The sequence below is a fragment of the Anabrus simplex genome, chromosome 1, assembly GCF_040414725.1.
Source record: "Anabrus simplex isolate iqAnaSimp1 chromosome 1, ASM4041472v1, whole genome shotgun sequence".
Classification (NCBI taxonomy): Eukaryota; Metazoa; Arthropoda; class Insecta; order Orthoptera; family Tettigoniidae; genus Anabrus; species Anabrus simplex.
In genome coordinates, this window is record NC_090265.1 from 828,434,870 (window position 1) to 828,454,457 (window position 19,588).

General features: G+C 39.9%; 1 protein-coding gene across 2 annotated transcripts in view; it reads right to left on the reverse strand.

Moving 5' to 3' along the window:
• Positions 1-19,588, reverse strand: part of LOC136857589 (erlin-1) — a 116,446-nt gene that overhangs the window by 90,908 nt on the left and 5,950 nt on the right. For both annotated transcript variants that reach the window (XR_011017562.1, XM_068225245.1), the window contains exons 3-4: positions 10,814-10,894; positions 3,824-3,932 (exon numbers count right to left, since the gene is read on the reverse strand). Coding sequence is in view for 1 of the 2 variants with exons in the window: in XM_068225245.1 (XP_068081346.1) it covers positions 3,824-3,932; positions 10,814-10,894 (190 nt within the window). In the remaining variant the exon portion in view is untranslated. The remainder of the gene's footprint in view (positions 1-3,823; positions 3,933-10,813; positions 10,895-19,588) is intronic.

Consider the following 19,588-nt stretch of genomic DNA (forward strand, 5'->3'; position numbering starts at 1 on the left):
TCATATATCAACAAAATGGTTTGGCAATGGGGTCACCGGCCTCAGGTATCTTAGCAGAAATATACCTGGACTTCCTCGAATACACCAAAATTGACAACGAATTCGAAAACATTCTCTTTTGGGCCAGATATGTCGACGATGTCTTTGTAATCATGAATGAGAAATCAATTAACGCACCCACCACCCTCTTAAGACTCAACAATATTGATCCTCATATCAAATTCACACTAGAATCCGAATCAAATCAAAAAATCAACTTTCTAGATTTAACCATCACTAGAAACTCAGATTCTTTCAGTTATAAAATTTTCAGAAAACCCACTCAAACAGCCTCCACCATTCGCCAAGATTCAGTGCACCCCCAGTCCCACAAACGAGCCACATACAACAGCCTAGTTCACCGAGCCTTCAGCATACCTATGTCCAATAAAGATCTAAAAAACGAACTCAACACAATCCGCGGAATCGCAAAATTCAACGGCTTCAGCAATCATTTTATAGAAAGGATAATCAATAAACACAAACATCGCCCAAAAACTACCCTCAAAAAAGAAATAACCAAACCTCTAACATTTTCCACCTTCACGTTCAACAATGATATCTACAAGTTAACCAACATCTTTAAGAAACAAGGCGTTAAAATAGCCTTCAAAACCAACAATAAGAACATGAATGTTTTATACAATACTTCACACATCAACAAGACCAGCAGTTTTTTAAAATCAGGAGTTTATAGGATCAAATGTACCACCTGTAAAAAAACCTACATCGGGCAAACCGGGAGAAACTTCATTATCAGATACTACGAGCACACTAACGCAATAAAATACAACAAGTTTTCAGCCATCGGCCAACACATGCAAGATTATAACCATAATTTCACCAATATTGAACAAGACATGGACATCCTCGTATTAGCAAACAAGGGCCCTTTACTGAACATAATGGAAAATTACTACATACACCTAGACCAATACTTTAATGCCAGTCACAATCTCAATGAAATCTCAGAGAAACCCAACACACTCTTCGATCTATTTATCACTTTCCTCAGAAACAATAATGCAGCCAACCTAAACTCAATCCTAAATTTAATCAAAGGTACTTTTCCAAGACAATTACACTTTCTCCCGCACCCTTCAGCCCCACCTTAAGCCCTCTTCCTAAGCCATATTTCATTTCAATACAAGAACTTACTGATTTCCATGATTATAATTTTTACAACACCCCATTTATACTTTATTCTTTGTTAAAAACCTCTTAGTATGTATATTCCTTGTATTATTAACTATTACCATAACATCTCATTTCACTTGTTATTCTTTAAAATAATATTGTCTTAGGATTTCGCCACAAATGATCTTTGCTCCAATACGGCTGATGATGACCCCTAGATGGGTCGAAACTAGTACCGTATAATTTTGTAATTTTGTGAATATATTGTAGTATTGAAAAGGTGGAAACATTTACGTTATTATTATTATTATTATTACTTTGTCAGTCTCAAGAAACAAGTCTCTCGTAAAGCGGAACCTTATTTTTTGATTATCTCCCCGTGCATGTCAAACGAATTGCTGCGATTTAGCAGCGGGTGACCCACAGAGAGGCCGTCGGACTAACCTTTCTTCCCGGAATCGTCTCAACATGATAATACAAATTACATATTTCACGGTACATAACCTCTGATTGTGATTCACTCCTGTCATTTGAGGTTAAACAGTGCTCTCGGCAGTGTTTAAACATGACCGGTTGAACAGTGTCTAAGTGATAAATAACGTCTCTGCAATGCGGCAGCCATACTTAGGCATTGTTTAACCGTAGACATCGTCTAAATGCCGTTTTTGCAATCGGCCCATAGACCTGTTTATTTATACAATGGTTTACATCATTTTACAGCTTGAACATTTAGCTATTCTTCTACATAATCACCATTTCGGTCAATGTGTTTTTGTAGATGCTGTTACAGTTTTTATATGCCCATGTCATACCAGCTCGCCGCCATGCTGTTCAGCAAGTTGTGAACCTCATCTTTCACCTCGTTGTCAGTGCTGGCACCCATCTTGCACACACCTTCCCGTATTTCAACTTTTCTGTTAAAATTCTGTGAGCAGCGCTTCTGGAAACCTCAGGAACCAAAGTGCAGAGATCATCCAGGGTGATCCGCCGATCTTCACGCTTAATTTGCTCAACCTTCACGACTCTCTCGATGGAAATTGACGGTCTTCTGCTCCTTTGTTTGTTGCAAATTTCAGTCCGACCGGCTGCAGGGGAGGGGGAGAAGTAGTGTGCGACAGGGGGGGGCAGTTGTTAAGGATGTTAAACTTTAAAATGAATTAAAATACTATCTATGAGCTAAAATGTCTTTGGTATCACTTTAGGTCCCGAAGGCTTAATAAAATCACCTGCTGATTTAAAAAACTAAAAAATGGTGGTGTGATCCTGATGAAATGTTTTTGCTGAAATATGCTACTTCTTTACTTGACTTCTAGTTTTCTTCCTCGTCACTTTGTGCTGTACTAAAAAGGCTGATCCTCTTGTTTATCCTTTTCTAAGTGTAAAGGGTGTATTTGCTGTTGGTTGAATTAAGAATTGTATTCATAAACATATCAGGTTGGATACCTTGTTGTACGATCCCTGTCCAATTCACTTCCTTTACTACCCGTAATTACGGGTGTGGGTCTGATTCTACTGTCCGCGACTTATTTTGTGCTGATTCTGACATATGGATCAGAAACGTGGGTGATGAAGGTGAGCGATAAAAGTAGAATACAAGCAGTGGAAATGAAGTTTCAAAGGTGTCAAGTAGGTTTAACAAGAATGGACAGAGTAAGAAATGAGAGAGTTTGGGAGATGGTAAATGAGGTATCCCTACAGGAAAAGATACAAAAATCAAGGCTGCAGTTGTATGGACATGTTAAGAGAATGGGAGAAGAAAGGATACCAAGAAAGATGTTAGAAATGGAGTTGAAGAGTGAGAGAATAGAAGTGGTGGATGGACAGAAAACGATGGAGAGGCTTACGTTCCAAGCATAGCCAGTCTGTGGTTGGAAACTGCTCCAGATGATGATGATGATGATGATGATGATTTCATTATTGAACATCAATAAAGTAGACATAAGGCGAATGTCTATTGACTCTTTCTTCCCACGGATAAATTACTTAGAAGAAGAAAAAAAAGGCGGATGTTCCACATGCGACCTTGCAGCACTAAAACGTTTTCTGCAAAAGGTGGACGTCCCACATGCGCCTTTTCTGTCCTACTGCCTATATGACACACTCTAAATCCACAGGGAACGGCAACAGGACAACCGCCTTTATTCCATAGATGCAGTCGATTATACCGAATACAAAAATGGCCGTAACTCAGGAACACACATACAAAAAAAAAAATATGGTCATACGCCCTTTTGCCTCTCAGGTATGGATATATATGTATGTGTTATTGATAAGTTTTATATAATTTCTTTGAAGTGGTCCAATTTTATTTCCTACACGCAGCCCTATACCATATTTCTGTGTACAAAGTATACACTAAAAATTAATGTACAAGCTTGACTCAGTTAATCCTTGGATAACCAATTCTCATGTCACTTAAGGGCAGTTTGCTCTCGTAAATATCCATACATAATGATGAAATCAACTCGCAGCTAGGATCAAAACACTACCAGTAGCAGTATATTCAACAATGGCACCAAGCAAGCTACGATTATCCTCTTAGAATTTCAAAGCATTGAAGTCTTTATGGCTACAAAAATCTAGCTTGGCCTTTCTATAGTATTAACTAATATCAGGCGAGAAAGTTTAAAAACAAAAGAAAACTTACCACTTTCAGGACTGAGAAGGTTAACAACTTCAATACGATCAAAATAAATCATAACCCCTCCACTAGTCCCACAGGGTACATTCGTTACTTCATCAGTCTGTAATGTGACCTGAAATAGAAATAGCAAACAGGGAGAACAATCATCTTAGAGTTTTATTGTTAAAATGTTGTCTGATAACACAGAATATTTTCTCAGACCGTCAGAATATTACATATTTAAGCTATTAACTTCAGGTCATCATTGTACCTGTAATTAATAAAAAAGAACTTGATGAAGGTAAGAGGTAAGAGAGAAGGTGGCCATAAATAGCAAAGACCAATACCAAAAAAGACACCTTATCCCTCAAGTATCTACAGTACAGGTATCAAAACAAGAAGAAAGGAAAAATAACCAGTATATTAATTTATTTACCTATCCTGGCAGGATAAGTCAGATAAAAAAACAGAAGCCCTTCTGAAGTAGCAAGGAAGCAAAAGTAAGTTCATTGGGGGCCAAGAAGAAATGGATGTAAAAGAATTGGGACAGATGATGATGATGATGCTTGTTTTTTAAGGAGCCGAACATCAAAGGTCATCGGCCCCTAATGGTACGAAATGAAAGAACAAAAATTGCAAAGGCATCCACTGACCAAAATAAAAATAAAATATGGCATGAAGAATGAATGGATGGACAGGAACTAAACAAAACACAAAACAAACAAACAAGAACCAGTGGATTGGACTCAATACAGATCGAAAATAACATTATTACCGACCAAGGAACCACTTATAAAGCACAATGATGCTTGGTGTCTAAAGGGGGTGCAAAATCCACGTCTAAGGCCCCACAGAATGGTACATGTCACGAGTAAAACAGAACCATGGTATGTGTCATGTTGGGGTATTAATCAGAAGTAGCGAAGACTCACGGTATTCCACAAAAGATGGTACTACTCACAAGTATTGCAATACGTACAAGTAACGCAGACCTATGGTGTGTCTCACACAATGGCCCAACTCAGAGTCATTGCAAACCGAGAAGGTTCCCCACCTAGGTGTACTAAACACGGGCGCCGGTATTCCCGTGGTGTTCCTCACATAGTGGGTACTAATCACAGGCAACGCAGACCCACGGTGCTGCTCATATAGTGGTACAACTCACAGGCTACGCCCAGACCCGCGGTGTTGCACACATGGGTACGACGCACGGGTACTGGAATCCACCAGGCCAGGCTTTTACTGCTACTAATCACAAACCTATTTCGTACCGAATTTAGTGGTACTACTCGCAAGTACAGGCAACCTATGGTGTTCCCCGCGTGATGGTACGATTCAAAATTAGTTTCATGGTTCTAATTCAGTCAGCCCTTGGTCGCCCCTTTTAGCCGCCTCTTACGACAGGCAGGGGATACCGCGGGTGTATTCTACGTGTGCGCCCCCCACCCGCAGGGGGTAGTGTGTTTGGTCCGCGAGAGGTATTTTATTTCCCTCAAGTCCGCCGGCAAACCGGTTAGGACCCCCCTATCCGCCACCTGGGACGCGCCACGTGGGAGTATCACCTCTCCCCCTGCTACGCCTGCGTAGCAGGTTCGTGGAATTGGGACAGATGAGGAGAGAGCCAATTTACACAAAGGCGACAGTGTATTAAAATACAAAACTTGTCCTTGTCTCTTTCTTCTGTTACTCTCTATTCCCAAACTGACCTATCAATGTGGTAAATGAAATGTCGTATGGCTTTTAGTGCCGGGATATCCCAGGACGGGTTCGGCTCGCCAGGTGCAGGTCTTTCTATTTGACTCCCGTAGGCGACCTGCGCATCGTGATGAGGATGAAGTGATGATGAAGACAACACATACATCCAGCCCTGTGCCAATGGAATTAACCAATTAAGGTTAAAACCCCCGACCCGGCCGGGAATCGAACCCGGGACCCTCTGAACCGAAGGCCAGTACGCTGACCGTTCAGCCAACGAGTCGGACATCAATGTGGTTACCCTACTGTATGTTCTCATTCATGCTCTTTCTATATATGACTTGTTTTGTTTTTGGTGTGTTTCTTTCAATCACTTATACTGATTTAAAAAGACATCAGAGCAACAGTTACACATAAGAAAATTCTTGAACATAGCCTAACAGAAAATCTACTGTCTACAGATACATTAACCATTTCACTGCCACGATCGAGTTTACTTGATCTGCGCCAAGTAGTCTGCCAATGCAGTCAACTAGATTTGAATGCTGTGCTTGCAATGTTGCCACTGAATAAACTCAATTTATCTGTAACAGACTTGTATGCTGCTGCTCTTGGCTACATTTTTCAACTGCTTAGTTTTATTTATGAACAGATGACGGTGGAATAAATATGTTTATCCTTTGTTACCTACATGTAAATGCTCTGGTCTGCATCATGGCTTTTACGTGTAACCGTAGTATGAACTCCAAGGAAATTATTTCATTTTTGACTTACTAATTATTTCCTTTAATTCCAGGTAGAACATAGGGCCTTGACGAAATTTTTCCAGCTTGTTCTATCTGCCACCAATGCTTTCACCTCCCTCCATGTCTTGTTAATTCCGGCAATCTCCCCGTCTACGGTTCACTTCCAGGTAATCCTCGGTCTGCCTTGCCTGCGACTACCTTGTGGATTCCTGCTCAATGCCTGCCTTGTGATACTTTCTTTTGGTCTTCTCAGGGTGTATCCAATCCACCTCCATTTTCTTCTCATTATCTGGTCCTGTATGGGACTCTGACTTGTGGCCTCCCAAAGGTCTTTGTTTGAGATGGTCTTTGGCCACAAAATTCTCATAGTGTACCTCAAACAACGATTTATAAAAGTCTATAACCTTGTGATAAAGTCCTTGGTCACTTTCCAGGTCTCACTTCCATACAGTAATATAATTAGCTTCGTTTTTAGATGAATGTGAGGGGATCTCCTTATTGAGCGTAATTGTGCAAAAGCTCCTTTGGCTTTATTTATATGACTCACCACATCTCTAACAGCACCCCCATCCTGGCTTACCATACTTTCTAAGTAGCGAAATTCCTTTACCCTTTCTATATCATTCCATCTAGAGTCAAACTAGAATTGTTACGACCGGGGGAGCTGGTCGTGCGATTAGGGACGCGCGGCTGTGAACTTGCATCCAGGAGATAGTGGGTTCGAATCCCACTGTCGGCAGCCCTGAAAATGGTTTTCCATGGTTTCCCATTTTCACACCAGGCAAATGCTGGGGCAGTACCTTAATTAACGCCATGGTCGCTTCCTTCCAACTCCTAGCCTTCCCTATCCGTAAGTCTTATCTGTGTCGGTGTGGCGTAAAGCCACTAGCAAAAAAAAAAAAAAATGTTACGATGGTAATTTCATTTTTGGAAGAGCTTAATTCAGATGCCGATCTTGATCATGGTGAAAGTGATGTGGGGGGTGTTAAGGAAATTTTGTAAAGTGATAGTGATGATAAAGTGCTAGGGAGGAGGGAGAGAAGTTTTTGTGCCTGGTCTGAGGGAGTGTTTTTGTGCATTGCATCGAACCCAGGTATGTCAAATGATAATTTGATTCCCCAGTAGCCCCAGAACTAGAAAATTTTGAACTTTCTTGTATAACAATACAGACAGATTTCTTTAAATAGGCATTTAAGGGTAAGCCAAAAAATCCAGCACTAAGCATGCACGGCCCTATCTAAGAATCCAACACACAACAGGTTAAGCACTCTGAACCTTTTTAAGTACTGTGCACGCATATATGTGTTTATGGAATTGCATTCGTGGTTGACTATCTCTGAATTACTATTTTGTGTGTAAAGAAGCGACTAAAGTAACAGTGTTGTTTACTTCAAGTGTTGGAAATAAACAAGTGTCAAATTAAGTCACATATAGAAAGATGGGAACAAGAAAAGGAACATGAAACAGGACAAACATAATGGCACAGGGAGCAACAGAAAGAGGAGATATAGACACAAAAAAGACAAAAACAAACAAGAAAACATAAAAGGACAAGGACAATCTCCACATCTTCATAAACTGCCGTTTTCAAACAGATGGGCACTCTCCTCATCATTCCCAGCTCTTCTTCATTAATTTTTCAGCTCCCAACAAGCCTGTTTCTGCTTCCCAGCTTCAACAGGAGGGGGAGAAGGGGATTAACACTCATTGAGGTCCATCTTGACAGATCTTCAGTCTTGATGCTGGAAGTGTACGAAAAGTGTAAGCAATAATTTTCATTTTTGCCTGTATTGGTAGATGTAACTCATGTTTTACAATCTACCGGTAAGAGTTAGTGTGTCTTTGACAGACAGGCCAGATATCACACAGCGGTCTCGATGGGTAAGCTCGACGTTCCATTATTTGTTTACAAAGTTTTTGCCTGTGTCTCTCTTAGCATTGATTAGTAAATATTTTTTTCTATTCTTCTTCTTTTAGATATCCCCATTTAACACCCTTTAGTAAAGATGGATGGAAACTCACTTTAAGAACATCAGGATATCCTTCAAACATTTTATTTGATGGATGATCATCACGACTACTTAGCTGTTTTATGAACTACATATATCAGATTTTATACTATGGATATAGTGATATACAGTACATGTTACTCTCATAAGATTTAATGTGTTCTAGATGAAATAATTTCTTCACAGTCCAATTTTAACTGCTGTGTCTGAACATTTCAACAAGCAATACTAGGTTGTTTTGCCTGTAATTTGAACATAACCTTTAGATTATTTTAAAAACATTTGTTATTTTGTATGATGCAACTTGTACACAATTGGAACGTTCCTAACAAGTTTTATAAATTAGTCTATTTTCAGTACTTCAGAAGACTAGTGTCAAGTGAAAATCCAAGAATTTTAATGTGGGCTAAAGTATTTCACAATGTATCTATACTTTTAGTTCAGGATTTACAAACCCCATTTTATTTTAATAATAGTGTCCTTATTTTTTTTAACTTGTATAAATGAATAGCTGAAGATGACCAAGTCATATGGTCGAAACTAGTCCTATTCGTAATCATATATGTATTGATTAGGTGGAATAAAAACATCAGGTTATAAACCAAGATTGTAAAACATGAAGTGTAGGAAAAGGAAAAAAAAAAGCCAGATAAATACAGGAAAATGGAAGACGCATAAGAAAGAAAAATACAGGTGGTAAAAGATTAGGAACACAGGACAAACAAAAAAGGAGAAAATAATCCCAACAGGATAATATAAGTATTTAAAAAAAGTGTCAAATCAAGTTGCTTATACAGGGACAGGAACAAGAAAAGGACGAACATAATGGCAGACCAGAATGGCAAGAGGGAGGAATGAAACTGTATTATTTGTTTTAATGTCGCATCCAAACGGACTTATGGTTTTAAAGGAGAGTAGTGCCAGTCGGGAAATTGTACAAGGGTGGGGGTCGTTGTACTGTGTTGCAATGAACACAGAAGCGAGACTTCCTCCACTCGTTATAGGAAGGTTTGATAAGCCATGATGTTTTAAAGGCGTCGGACACCCTCCGTGCAAGTACAAGGCATATAAAAAATGCAAACAGTATGGGAATGCACAGGGAAGCCAGCATAATTTGTCCTCATCTTTGAATCGTGTAGGTTTTTTTTCTTTTGTTGCATGAGATTATGTTTGCCTGATTTATCCAAGTGCATTATTTGAATAATCTAAAGGCACCTTTTTGAATACATTTCGGAAACAGTATTTTCCACGGTATTTGAAAGGCTTAAACTGTGAATCAAGGTGACTGCATGCATTAATGGGCCTTAGAATACTTTGTGACGTGGCAAGGGTTGGCATTTCTGAATTACGAGTTGACGGTTAATTCGAAATCACGTAATTGGAAGTCTGATTTTTGTGTCCCAACGACTTTGAATTAACGAGGTTTATTAGTGTACTTTCGTCACTTCCTAACCCAGTCTACATGGACCACATCATAGTTGCTCAACCTACTGCAGAATGCCCGCCTGATGGCCATGATTGTTAAGGCGTCAAGTACACATAGTCTGACACCATATAGCTGGTTCGAGTCCTGTTCATAGAAAAAATTTCAGATCAGAATGTTGGCCGGAAGGGTAGGTGGTGGTATACAACTTCTAATCACTAGATTGCGTGCCAAAAGCCTGGATTAAATTCCAAACCTCTCTGCAGTGTTCATGTGGAGTGAGAGCACATGACCGGGCGAGTTGGTTGTGCAGTTAGGGGTGTGCAGTTGTGAGCTTGCATCTGGGGAGATAGTGGATTCGAACCCCACTGCCGGCAGCCCTGAAGTTGGTTTTCCGTGGTTTACAATTTTCACATCAAGCAAATGTTGGGGCTGCATCTTAATTATGGCCATGGCCACTTCCTTCCCACTACTAGGCCTTTCCTATCCCATCATCACCATCTGCGCCGGTGCGACGTAAAGCAAATTTAAAAAACAGAGAGCATATAACTTTGTTGATTGTGATTCATCCATCGTATGGAGATATTAAGCCTTGAGTGACCCCTTGGTGTTATTCAATAGGGGGAGGCTATGTGCCGATAGTGGGTTTCACCCTTTCCTACCTCATCATCATCATCATCATCATCATCATCATCATCATCCACGTGCACAGGTCGCCCGTGGGTGTCAAATAGAAAGAACTGCACCAGGAGAGCCGAACATGTTCTTAAGCATTCGCTGTACTAAAAGCAATAGGTATTGTGATTTGCTTTACGTCCCACAAACTACTTTTATGGTTTTCAGAGGTGCTGAGGTGCCGGAAATTTGTCCCGTGGGAGTTCTTTTACGTACCAGTAAATCTGAGCACCTTCAGATACCACCAGACTTAACTAGGAAAGAACCTGTCAAGTTGGGGTCAGAAGGCCGGTGTCTCAACCGTCTGAGCCACTCAGCCCAGCGATACACGGAAACTGTGAAATGATTCAATCCTGCAACCTTCAACACATGATGTGACCACCTCATCATCTGGGGTGATCTAAATCTGAAATGTGAATCAACATCCAATGCAGCTTAACTGTGGCTGGCATTACGTGGTACTTACCTGAACAGCTCTAAAGCTTGTGATGAATGGAACCATCATGTGAAAGCCTGGGTCACTGAGATTACCAAGTAAAGCACCTCCCTGTGAACATTTATAGAACCACAAATAGAAATTAAAGAAAAGTAATTATGAAGAGTAAAACAGCAACATGATTTTTATCACAGTTTATTATGTACAGAAAACAAACCGAAGTATATTATTTGAACAAACAATCTCTAAAACATATCTGTACACATATCATGTCCATAGCTACAGTATCTTTCCAAACAATAAAAAAATATAACTGTTAAATGAGAAGCTATTTCCCATTACAGTTGATGTATGAAGTAAAAATCTTCTGGCCTGGCGCAAGTGAAGTCTAACACAGTGAAATTTTCTGTGGAGCACTATGCATTGAATGGGTGGAATAAAGTGACAATTTAGCGTCAGTTTCATATACTGATACTCAATTTGGGAATATTCTCATATGGCACGAAGTATTGGCTTGACTAAAACATACAGAGTTAGTCACTGTTCTTTTGATGCATTCATTTCTTATCAGGACCCTCCATAAATAAATGAATAGTTGAATGAATGGAGTGGATGGAGCGCACCTGCAGTTAATTATGATAATACAACCTGTTGGAGAAAACAGGATGTCAAATTTGCCTTGCAAATCATACGGTAATGTCAATTCAAAAGAAGCCTGTCAGCAGTTAATGCCATTTGGCACTAACTACTACAAGAATATACCAGTTATGAGGGAGTGTTTCTTTCCATTGTTCCACTTCATCCTATTCTACAGATATATGGCATCACCACAGGTAGGATGCAAGGTCCTCAGCATTGTATATGGGGAGTGGGAATACCTAAAATTTCAAAATAGCTTTTTACGAGTAATTTATTTGTGGACTTTATATTTCAAACGGTATCTTTACATTCGTAATATCTCATTCCTAAGTGTTCTAAATTCCAACATACAGTGACTGATGTCAGCTGAGGGGACATGGTTTGACTGCAAAAACTTCTCTTTATTTTCCAACTATTCATAATTGAACGTGGCATGCATTTCTTTGTCACAGTTGGCTGCAGCGTACCAGCTAAGTGCTCAATTTTGTTATTTTCAGCCTCAGTGTTTGGTTTCAGAGGGAACGATTAATACTTCTTGGCTTGTTTGTGTTATTTCATTAACATAAAGGCATAGTTTTCACCTTGTCTTGTCTGCTTTTATGGACGTCATGCCCAGAAGTACTCTGAAAGTGTTCAAGAAAAGGAACCATGTGGGGAAAAATCAGAGTGTTGGGGAAACTCCTAACCTCAAGAGTTGATCACCACATAATTTGTCATGTGAATCAAGGCCTCATATCAGCTCTTCTGAAAAGAAGCTGAAATCATCAGAAGCAAAATATAAAACATTCTTCAAAGATTCAAAAGGAGATATGAACGAAACATCTGACATGAGGATTCTCATGACATTTTTGTGAAGTGTCGTTTGTAAACCATGCAAAGAGTGTGGTCTTTTTCTGTAGGGAATCATGTAGGTCTTGCAACTCAGATTACGTTGACATGTGATAACTGCTTCAAAACTGTGGAGTTTCGCTCATCCTGTGTTGAAATTAAGAATGCAGTAGGAAAGAAACAAACAACCAAAGTGCACACCATCAATGCTAGACTGGTGTACAACTTACGGTCAATTAGAGTGAGAAAAACACCTGTGTGGTATCATGAATTTGGTCTCACCTTCCTAGTATGTAACTGGCATCTGTTTCTGTAGTTGAAATTATCACCTTGAAATCTATGAATGAAGCATTTGAAGAGACAGTGAAGAGTGTGGGATTAAAATTTGATTGTCACATTTGATGGTACCTGGTAGAAGAGAGGACACATTTTCCTGAATGGTGTTGTAACCACCACAAGTGTGGAGACATGGTTAAGGTCATAAATCATAAATGTGGCAATTATGTCTAGATACTGCATGTATGTGGAAAGAAATAAGGAGAAGCAGACAACTGAGACGTCAATTGCTTTCATTCAAATGGTACTATGGTGGTGGCAGGTGTGAGGGAACTGTTCCAGTGTTCACTCATGTCACAAGGTAAAATATGTCAACAACCAATGTGATGGAGACTCTAAATCATTCAGAGTTGCTGAGGACCTGAAACAATATGGAGATGACATAATAACAGAAATGGAATGCATAAGTCATGTCCAGATACAGATGGTACATGACTGCAAAGGCTCAAAGAAAGCCAAAAGGGAAGTAAACTGTCAGATGGAAAGAGACCTGAAAGAAAAAGGCTTACAGATGATGCCATAAAATGCCTCCAAGACTATTATGGTTTGGCCATTTGGTACAAGACCTAGTGTTGAAGAAGTACAGCACGCTGTTTAGGCCCTATTCTTTTATATGGCATCAACACATGAGAATCTGCAACATGGATTGTGTCTCAATGGAAGTGAATACTAGCGCAAGTACAACAGAGGGTTAGAAACTGGCAAACTTTACGAGCACAAACACAGTTTGCCAGCTTCCATTACTGATGAGTTACAACCAGTGTTTAGAGATCTTCCAGAAGTGAATTGTTAAAAAAAGTGCCTTCATAGTAAAACTCAAAATCCAAGTGTGTAATTGACATGATACGGTTGAGGCTCCCCAAGACTACTTTTGTTCAGATAAAGACTCTGCATTTTGATGTTTATGATGCAGTTTTACAATTTAAAATTGGATGCATTTCTAAATATGAGATGATCAATAAAATTGTACGTGGTGTGGGGATCTATATGCGCAAAGCTATGCAGTCAGTGGGTAGTGTGGAGATCTATATGTGGAACACTATGCAGTCAGTGGACGGGTCAAAATCTAGCAAGGTGGTTATGCCGTGAGATAGCTTTCATTGCTTTTCTCCAATCCAAGTTGGCTTCTTAACAAATCCACTGTAAAGAGCCAAAATTATAGCCATTCTGAAACCTGGAAAAGATGGCGATTGCCCTCAGAGTTACCATCCCATCACACTATCAAGTATAGTTTATAAGCTTGTTGAAAGGTGGATCTACAACAGAACTAGCCCTGCAATACTTGAAGCAATGACGATTGAGCATGCAAGATTTCAACCACATAGGAGCTGCAGCTACCAGGTTCTTTCCCTGACAATGTAATTGAAGCCAGGTTCCAAAATAAACTCACAACAGCAGTTGCTTTCACTGACCTTACCACTATATATGATACAGATTGGTGGCAGGGGCTAATCTATGAATTTCTTTTTTCAATTTCCCTTCCTCAAGATGACAACCCTCATAAATGACACATTGAGCAATAGAACTTTTCAAGTCACCCTAGGTTAACACCATGAGTCGATTGAGGAAAATTAGCAATAGACACCCACAAGGCTTTGTTCTTGTCTCATTATCGCTGATATGCCTGCAAGCACGTCAACGATGGATATGCAGACCCCCCTAGCATCAAACTAGGGAGGTCAATGAAACCATGCTAACTAAAGAGTTGTCTGTCATGAGTAATTTCGGGAATGGAGACTACAGCTTAGTCCCTCAAAGAAAGAAGTATCCTGTTTACATCTTAATAACAATTTGCCAACACAGAACTAGGAATATGATTTGAAAATACTGTACTTACGCATGACATATTTAGGAGTCATCTTGGACAGACCCTGTCATTTAAGTAATACTTCACTAAAACTGCAGCTGAAATAAATATAAGGAATATCATCTTGAAACACTGGGATCCTCAGCCTCAACACTAAGAGGCTCCACCCTTTGTATGGAATACTCTGTGACAGAATAATGTGTCCCCATATGGCTGAATAGTCCCTCCTTAGGTTCGGTTGACCTCCAACTAAACACGGCAATGAGGATAGCAACTGGTGTATTGAAGTCTATCCCTTCCTACTGGCTTCTGATACAGTCACGTATTGCCACCACACCTTTAAAGAGAACAGACTTTAAATTGAGAATACCACAACATCGTGCACTTCTCTCAAATCCCATGTCACATGGATATGGCAAATCTTAATAGACATAGGCTGCAGTACAGCAACTTCCACTGGTATCAGCCAATCCTCTGTGTAACTCAGGCTTTGATTTTAAAATAAATAAAGGAAGAGAGGAAAAAAGAATTAATAATCAACGCACTTGACTGCAGAACATTCAAATGCATTGTGGAGAAATCATCTGGTTATGATTTGTCTCACAAGGTTTGGATAACTACAAACAGGATCCACACAAGCCATGGTAGATACGCTTACATGCTCTTCAGTTAGGGTAAGGTACCTACTTCAGAGTGTGATTGTGGGAATGACAGGCAAACCATCAGTCATGTCGTCAAGAAGTGCACCCTAAGATCCTGTCAAGAATGCTTCCCTGAACTGAATGCAACAAATGATGCAATATACTATATATCTCAAGTGGATATTTCTTTGTAATAATTTGCAGTAGTAACTTGTAATCATTTCTATTCCTATAATTACATTAATTTTATTAATATTGTAATGTGCCATATGCTAAATTAATTAAATAAATAATTACATTAAAAACTGGGTGATTTATGAAGCTTTTCGTAGTGTGTTGGTGAAAATAATCCTCTGCTGGAAATTGCCCTGGCTCTTGCTTCCCCTCCTTTAATTCCAGCTTTCATTAAGAATCTTTAGGTGCCACTGATAATAAATATTGTTAAGTACCAGCCCTGTGGTAGTCCCTTTCGGTAGTTCTTGGAAGAGAATAGCGAGTCAGCCGACCAGGCGGCTCCCAGTCGGCCTGGAGGGCATAGCTGACATTTCCGTGTATTGTTTTCGTCAGCTGGCTTACTTGTGAGTTTCTAGGAGATGCAACAAGAAGATTCTGTCTCTGGCCACATCATGAATATTCTGGTGCACGTCGCCCGAGCTGTAGAAAGGGAGGCTAGCTGCGGACAGTGATGTTAGTGTTGGACTCGGGATCATTATTGGACTCTGTGGTGAGTCAGTGCGAGACCCAGTGTGTTGGTGCTCGGTGGCTGGGCTGAGGGCAACAGAGGTGTTGGCTGTCGCTAGCATCCCACCCAAGGTCTGAACGAGGAGTGGTGGTTTAGTGTGTCAGTGTCAAGCGAGTAGCTGGACTGCAGATGACATACAGGACAGAAGACTGTGTACTGCCTTAGAATACCGTGTGTGTACTTGTGTGGATTGAGGACCGCCGTGAGTCAGCGATTGAGACAGCTACCGTGAGTGTGAGGGTAATTGGACCTGTGCTAATATTCGCTGTTGTATTGTCCTGCTGTTAAATACTGTTAAGCTGTTGCTGTTTACTTGTTCACTGCATACGACTGTGTGAATTACAGGACTATCTCTGGAGTCGAACCAAGGAATAATCATCATTAGTTGTGTAGCCAGTAGCACTATGTTCAAATCCAGCAGTCTATACAGTCTACACACAGCTGCTGTATGAGGTGAGTGGACTTGGGGAAGTGAAAGTAAGGATTAACCGTTCCCAGGTAATAGCAACGGGCCAGATCACCTGCTGTGCCAGCCCCTCGCTGTAGGGTTAGTGTGCCTGCCTCTTACCCAGAGGCCCCGGGTTCAATACCTGGCCAGGTCAGGGATTTTTACCTGATCTGAGGGCTGGTTCGAGGTCCACTCAGGCTACGTGATTACAACTGAGGAACTATCAGACAGTGAGATGGCGCCCCGATTTAGAAAGCCAAGAATAACGCCCATGAGGATTTGTCATGCTGACCATACGACACCTCATAATCTGCAGGCCTTCGGGCTGAGCAACAGTCGCTTGGTAAGCCATGGCGCCCCCCGGGCTGTTGTGCCATGGGGTTAGGTTAGGACCACCTGCTGTACCATAAGGAAGAGAGACTTGTAAATTGACAGCAATTGGTGAGTGTGGTCCTTCACTGCCGAATAAAATTGTGTGTATATGTGTGTGCATTTATTGGGCCATCCTGAAATAAATTAGAATAATAAAATAGACTGAGTTTTATTTGTAACAATATACTAAGAATTGTTCAACATGCATATGCACTCCTTTTCTATTTCTTAAAATTGGTGAAGGGATTGCGATGTACAGTAAATGTGCTAGAAGTGATGCACACAATACTGATTGTAAAAAAGTCTTTTTTCTATAAAAGTATAACACAAAATTTCAAGCAATCCTTGCTTAAATCAACAGGCCTAATGTTAGGGTTTTTTCACTACCAGTTTAACCTTGCTGCAGGAACTCAGGTTTATCGTGATGGTAGGATAGGGAAGGGCTAGGATTGGGAAGGAAGCAGTCGTGAGTGCAGCCTCAGCATCTGCCTCTGCCTAGTGTGAAAATGGGAAAATCATGGAAAACCATCTTCAGGACTTTTGCAAGTTTACAGTGTTCTGTTTCTCCTTGGTTTGTGTATGTAATTACTCCAATGAAAGAAAGAAAGAAAGAAAGAAAGAAAGAAAGAAAGAAAGAAAAAAAAAGCTACAGGTAAGTAATTAGGATTACTCTTTGAAATCATAAGTAACCTTTTGATCAGCTGGAAAATCTGCTAAACGAAAGTTATGGAAAGGTTAGTTATATGGACATTAGGTTTTCAACCTGAAGGCAGATTGGATCTCCAACAGAGGAATGGCATTACTACAGGAAGAAGCAGCGAAGTTACTGTACCATGCAGGGGATGTCGGAGAACAGATTTCCCGCAGTCCGTTGCTAGACTCACCAGAAAGCTGTAGCAGTGACAAATATTACACATAATATTAAAAAAGAAGCTAGAAAATTTGCCTTGTAACCTTCTTACTTAAACTATTGGTACATATAATGTGAAAATGGAAAACATTTGATAAAATCATGGTAAAATGTCAATGGAGCACTGTCTATGGTCATTCTGAAATCATTTGGTCTGAGACTAAAACTTTTCATATAAATTTTGAAGTTCTAATAAAATGGCTTAATTGAATTTGTCTGTTATTTCTCCTAATGCGATAGTATATGTATTTTTTCTCTACCAAAATAAAAGCGATATCACAAACAAAGAAAAATATGTCTTCCTAAAGACATGGTCAAGGTCGCTGCTTTTGTGGAGTAATATGGAAACTGAAGCCTCGGTATACGATTGTGAAAAATGTGGAACGTCATGCAGGCATAATTTTGTAGAGCACCCTTGCCAATAGCTGGGCTCAAATGGATCTGGGCTTTCTTATTTAGTTACAATTAGATATTTTGAAAGATATAGGAGTGTCAGAATCCTACCTTTAGGATTTTACCACTTTTTTAGGCTTTATAACATGTAATAAGCTGTAGCAGTGCAGGTATGTGTTCAGTTTCATTATGCCAGGCCTAATTATTTGTTAAGAGTTAATAATGAAAGAAGCTGAACACCAATATAGATCTTACCTATCATCAAAGCAACCGTTGAAAATTATGTCTATCATTCTCGATACAAACACTGCATTAGCATAAAAAAGTTCAGAAACACTTGTACCTCTGCCTCTGAAATTTCATATATCAGTCACCTGATTCCATTCTCCAGGGTTTCAAGAATATGTGGATTGTTCTTGTACAGTTTCTGTTTTAAAGTTCCCAAAAAATAAAGATCGCAGACACTTAAATTTGCAAACGGTCCTATCATATGATTTCTTTAGGAGAAATGTCTCAACTAGAAATATCCACTGCCCAACACTATCGTACTGATAACTAATACTAATAATGTTCAACAAGTGTATTGTTGGGAGATCAGAAGAATGCACATGCCCGGTGAGGCACAGGGCGAAGGGGTTTTCACCAGCAGAGCCAGTGACACAATGGTTACCATAGCAACTCTGCTACTACACAGCTGAAAGGCTGTAGGTAACCATAACGATACACGGCTACATATATCTTGTATTATTTCCATGAAAATAACAGAACAGCTTTCTTGGTGCACAAAAATTTGCTCTGGAAACTTCAGGGATATCGATCGACCTCAATCAGGTCCATAGAACTTCAATAAATAACTTCTTAAACAGAACGAAACATACTGTGTCACCTCGACGGTGGACCAGTTACAATAAACCATGACATCGAGGTCACCACGACGCTGGACCAAAAAGGTTAAGATATCATCGGCAAATAATTTACATTTTCCCTTTAGTGTTAAAGATTGTATGTCATTATAAATCAAAAATAGAATAGGACCTAGTATTGAGCCCTGCGGTACACTCGTTTTTGTTTGTTGCTTAGAACTTTTAATATCATTAATCATCACATACTGTGTTCGGTTTGATAAATAATTTTGGAGCCATTTGTGTGCTAAACCCCTAATTCCTGCTATTTTTAACTTGTTCAGAAGTATTTTGTGGTCAACCAAATCAAATGATTTTTTATGATCTACGAGTAGCCTTGCTGCTAATTTATTTTCATCTAAGGTCTTTTGAACATCTATTACTGTATCAAATTTGGCATTATCCTCTATTTGGGAGAAACCCATATTGATTATTGAAAAGTAATTAGTTTTACCTCTCTAAAGAACCATTTGGTCCTTGTTTCAATGACGGCAAAATCCTGACATTCACCTCCCCGCGGTAGAGAGGGGGCAACGACTGCATATAAAAATAATATTTTATATGCAGGCGGCTAACGAATGAAGGGACAGATTATCTCCCGGTATAAGGAGATCCCCTATACCAAGTGCCAACAGTCTCTTTGAGAGTGGATGAGCGGGTATGGGTAAGGGCACTCTATTGTCCTGGGGACAAGAAATTGTTCCCAAACGTGGAGGAACCAGTTTGGTCAACGGCATTAGGATGCAGAAGGCAACGGGAAACTACTGCATTAAAGACCCTGAGAGAT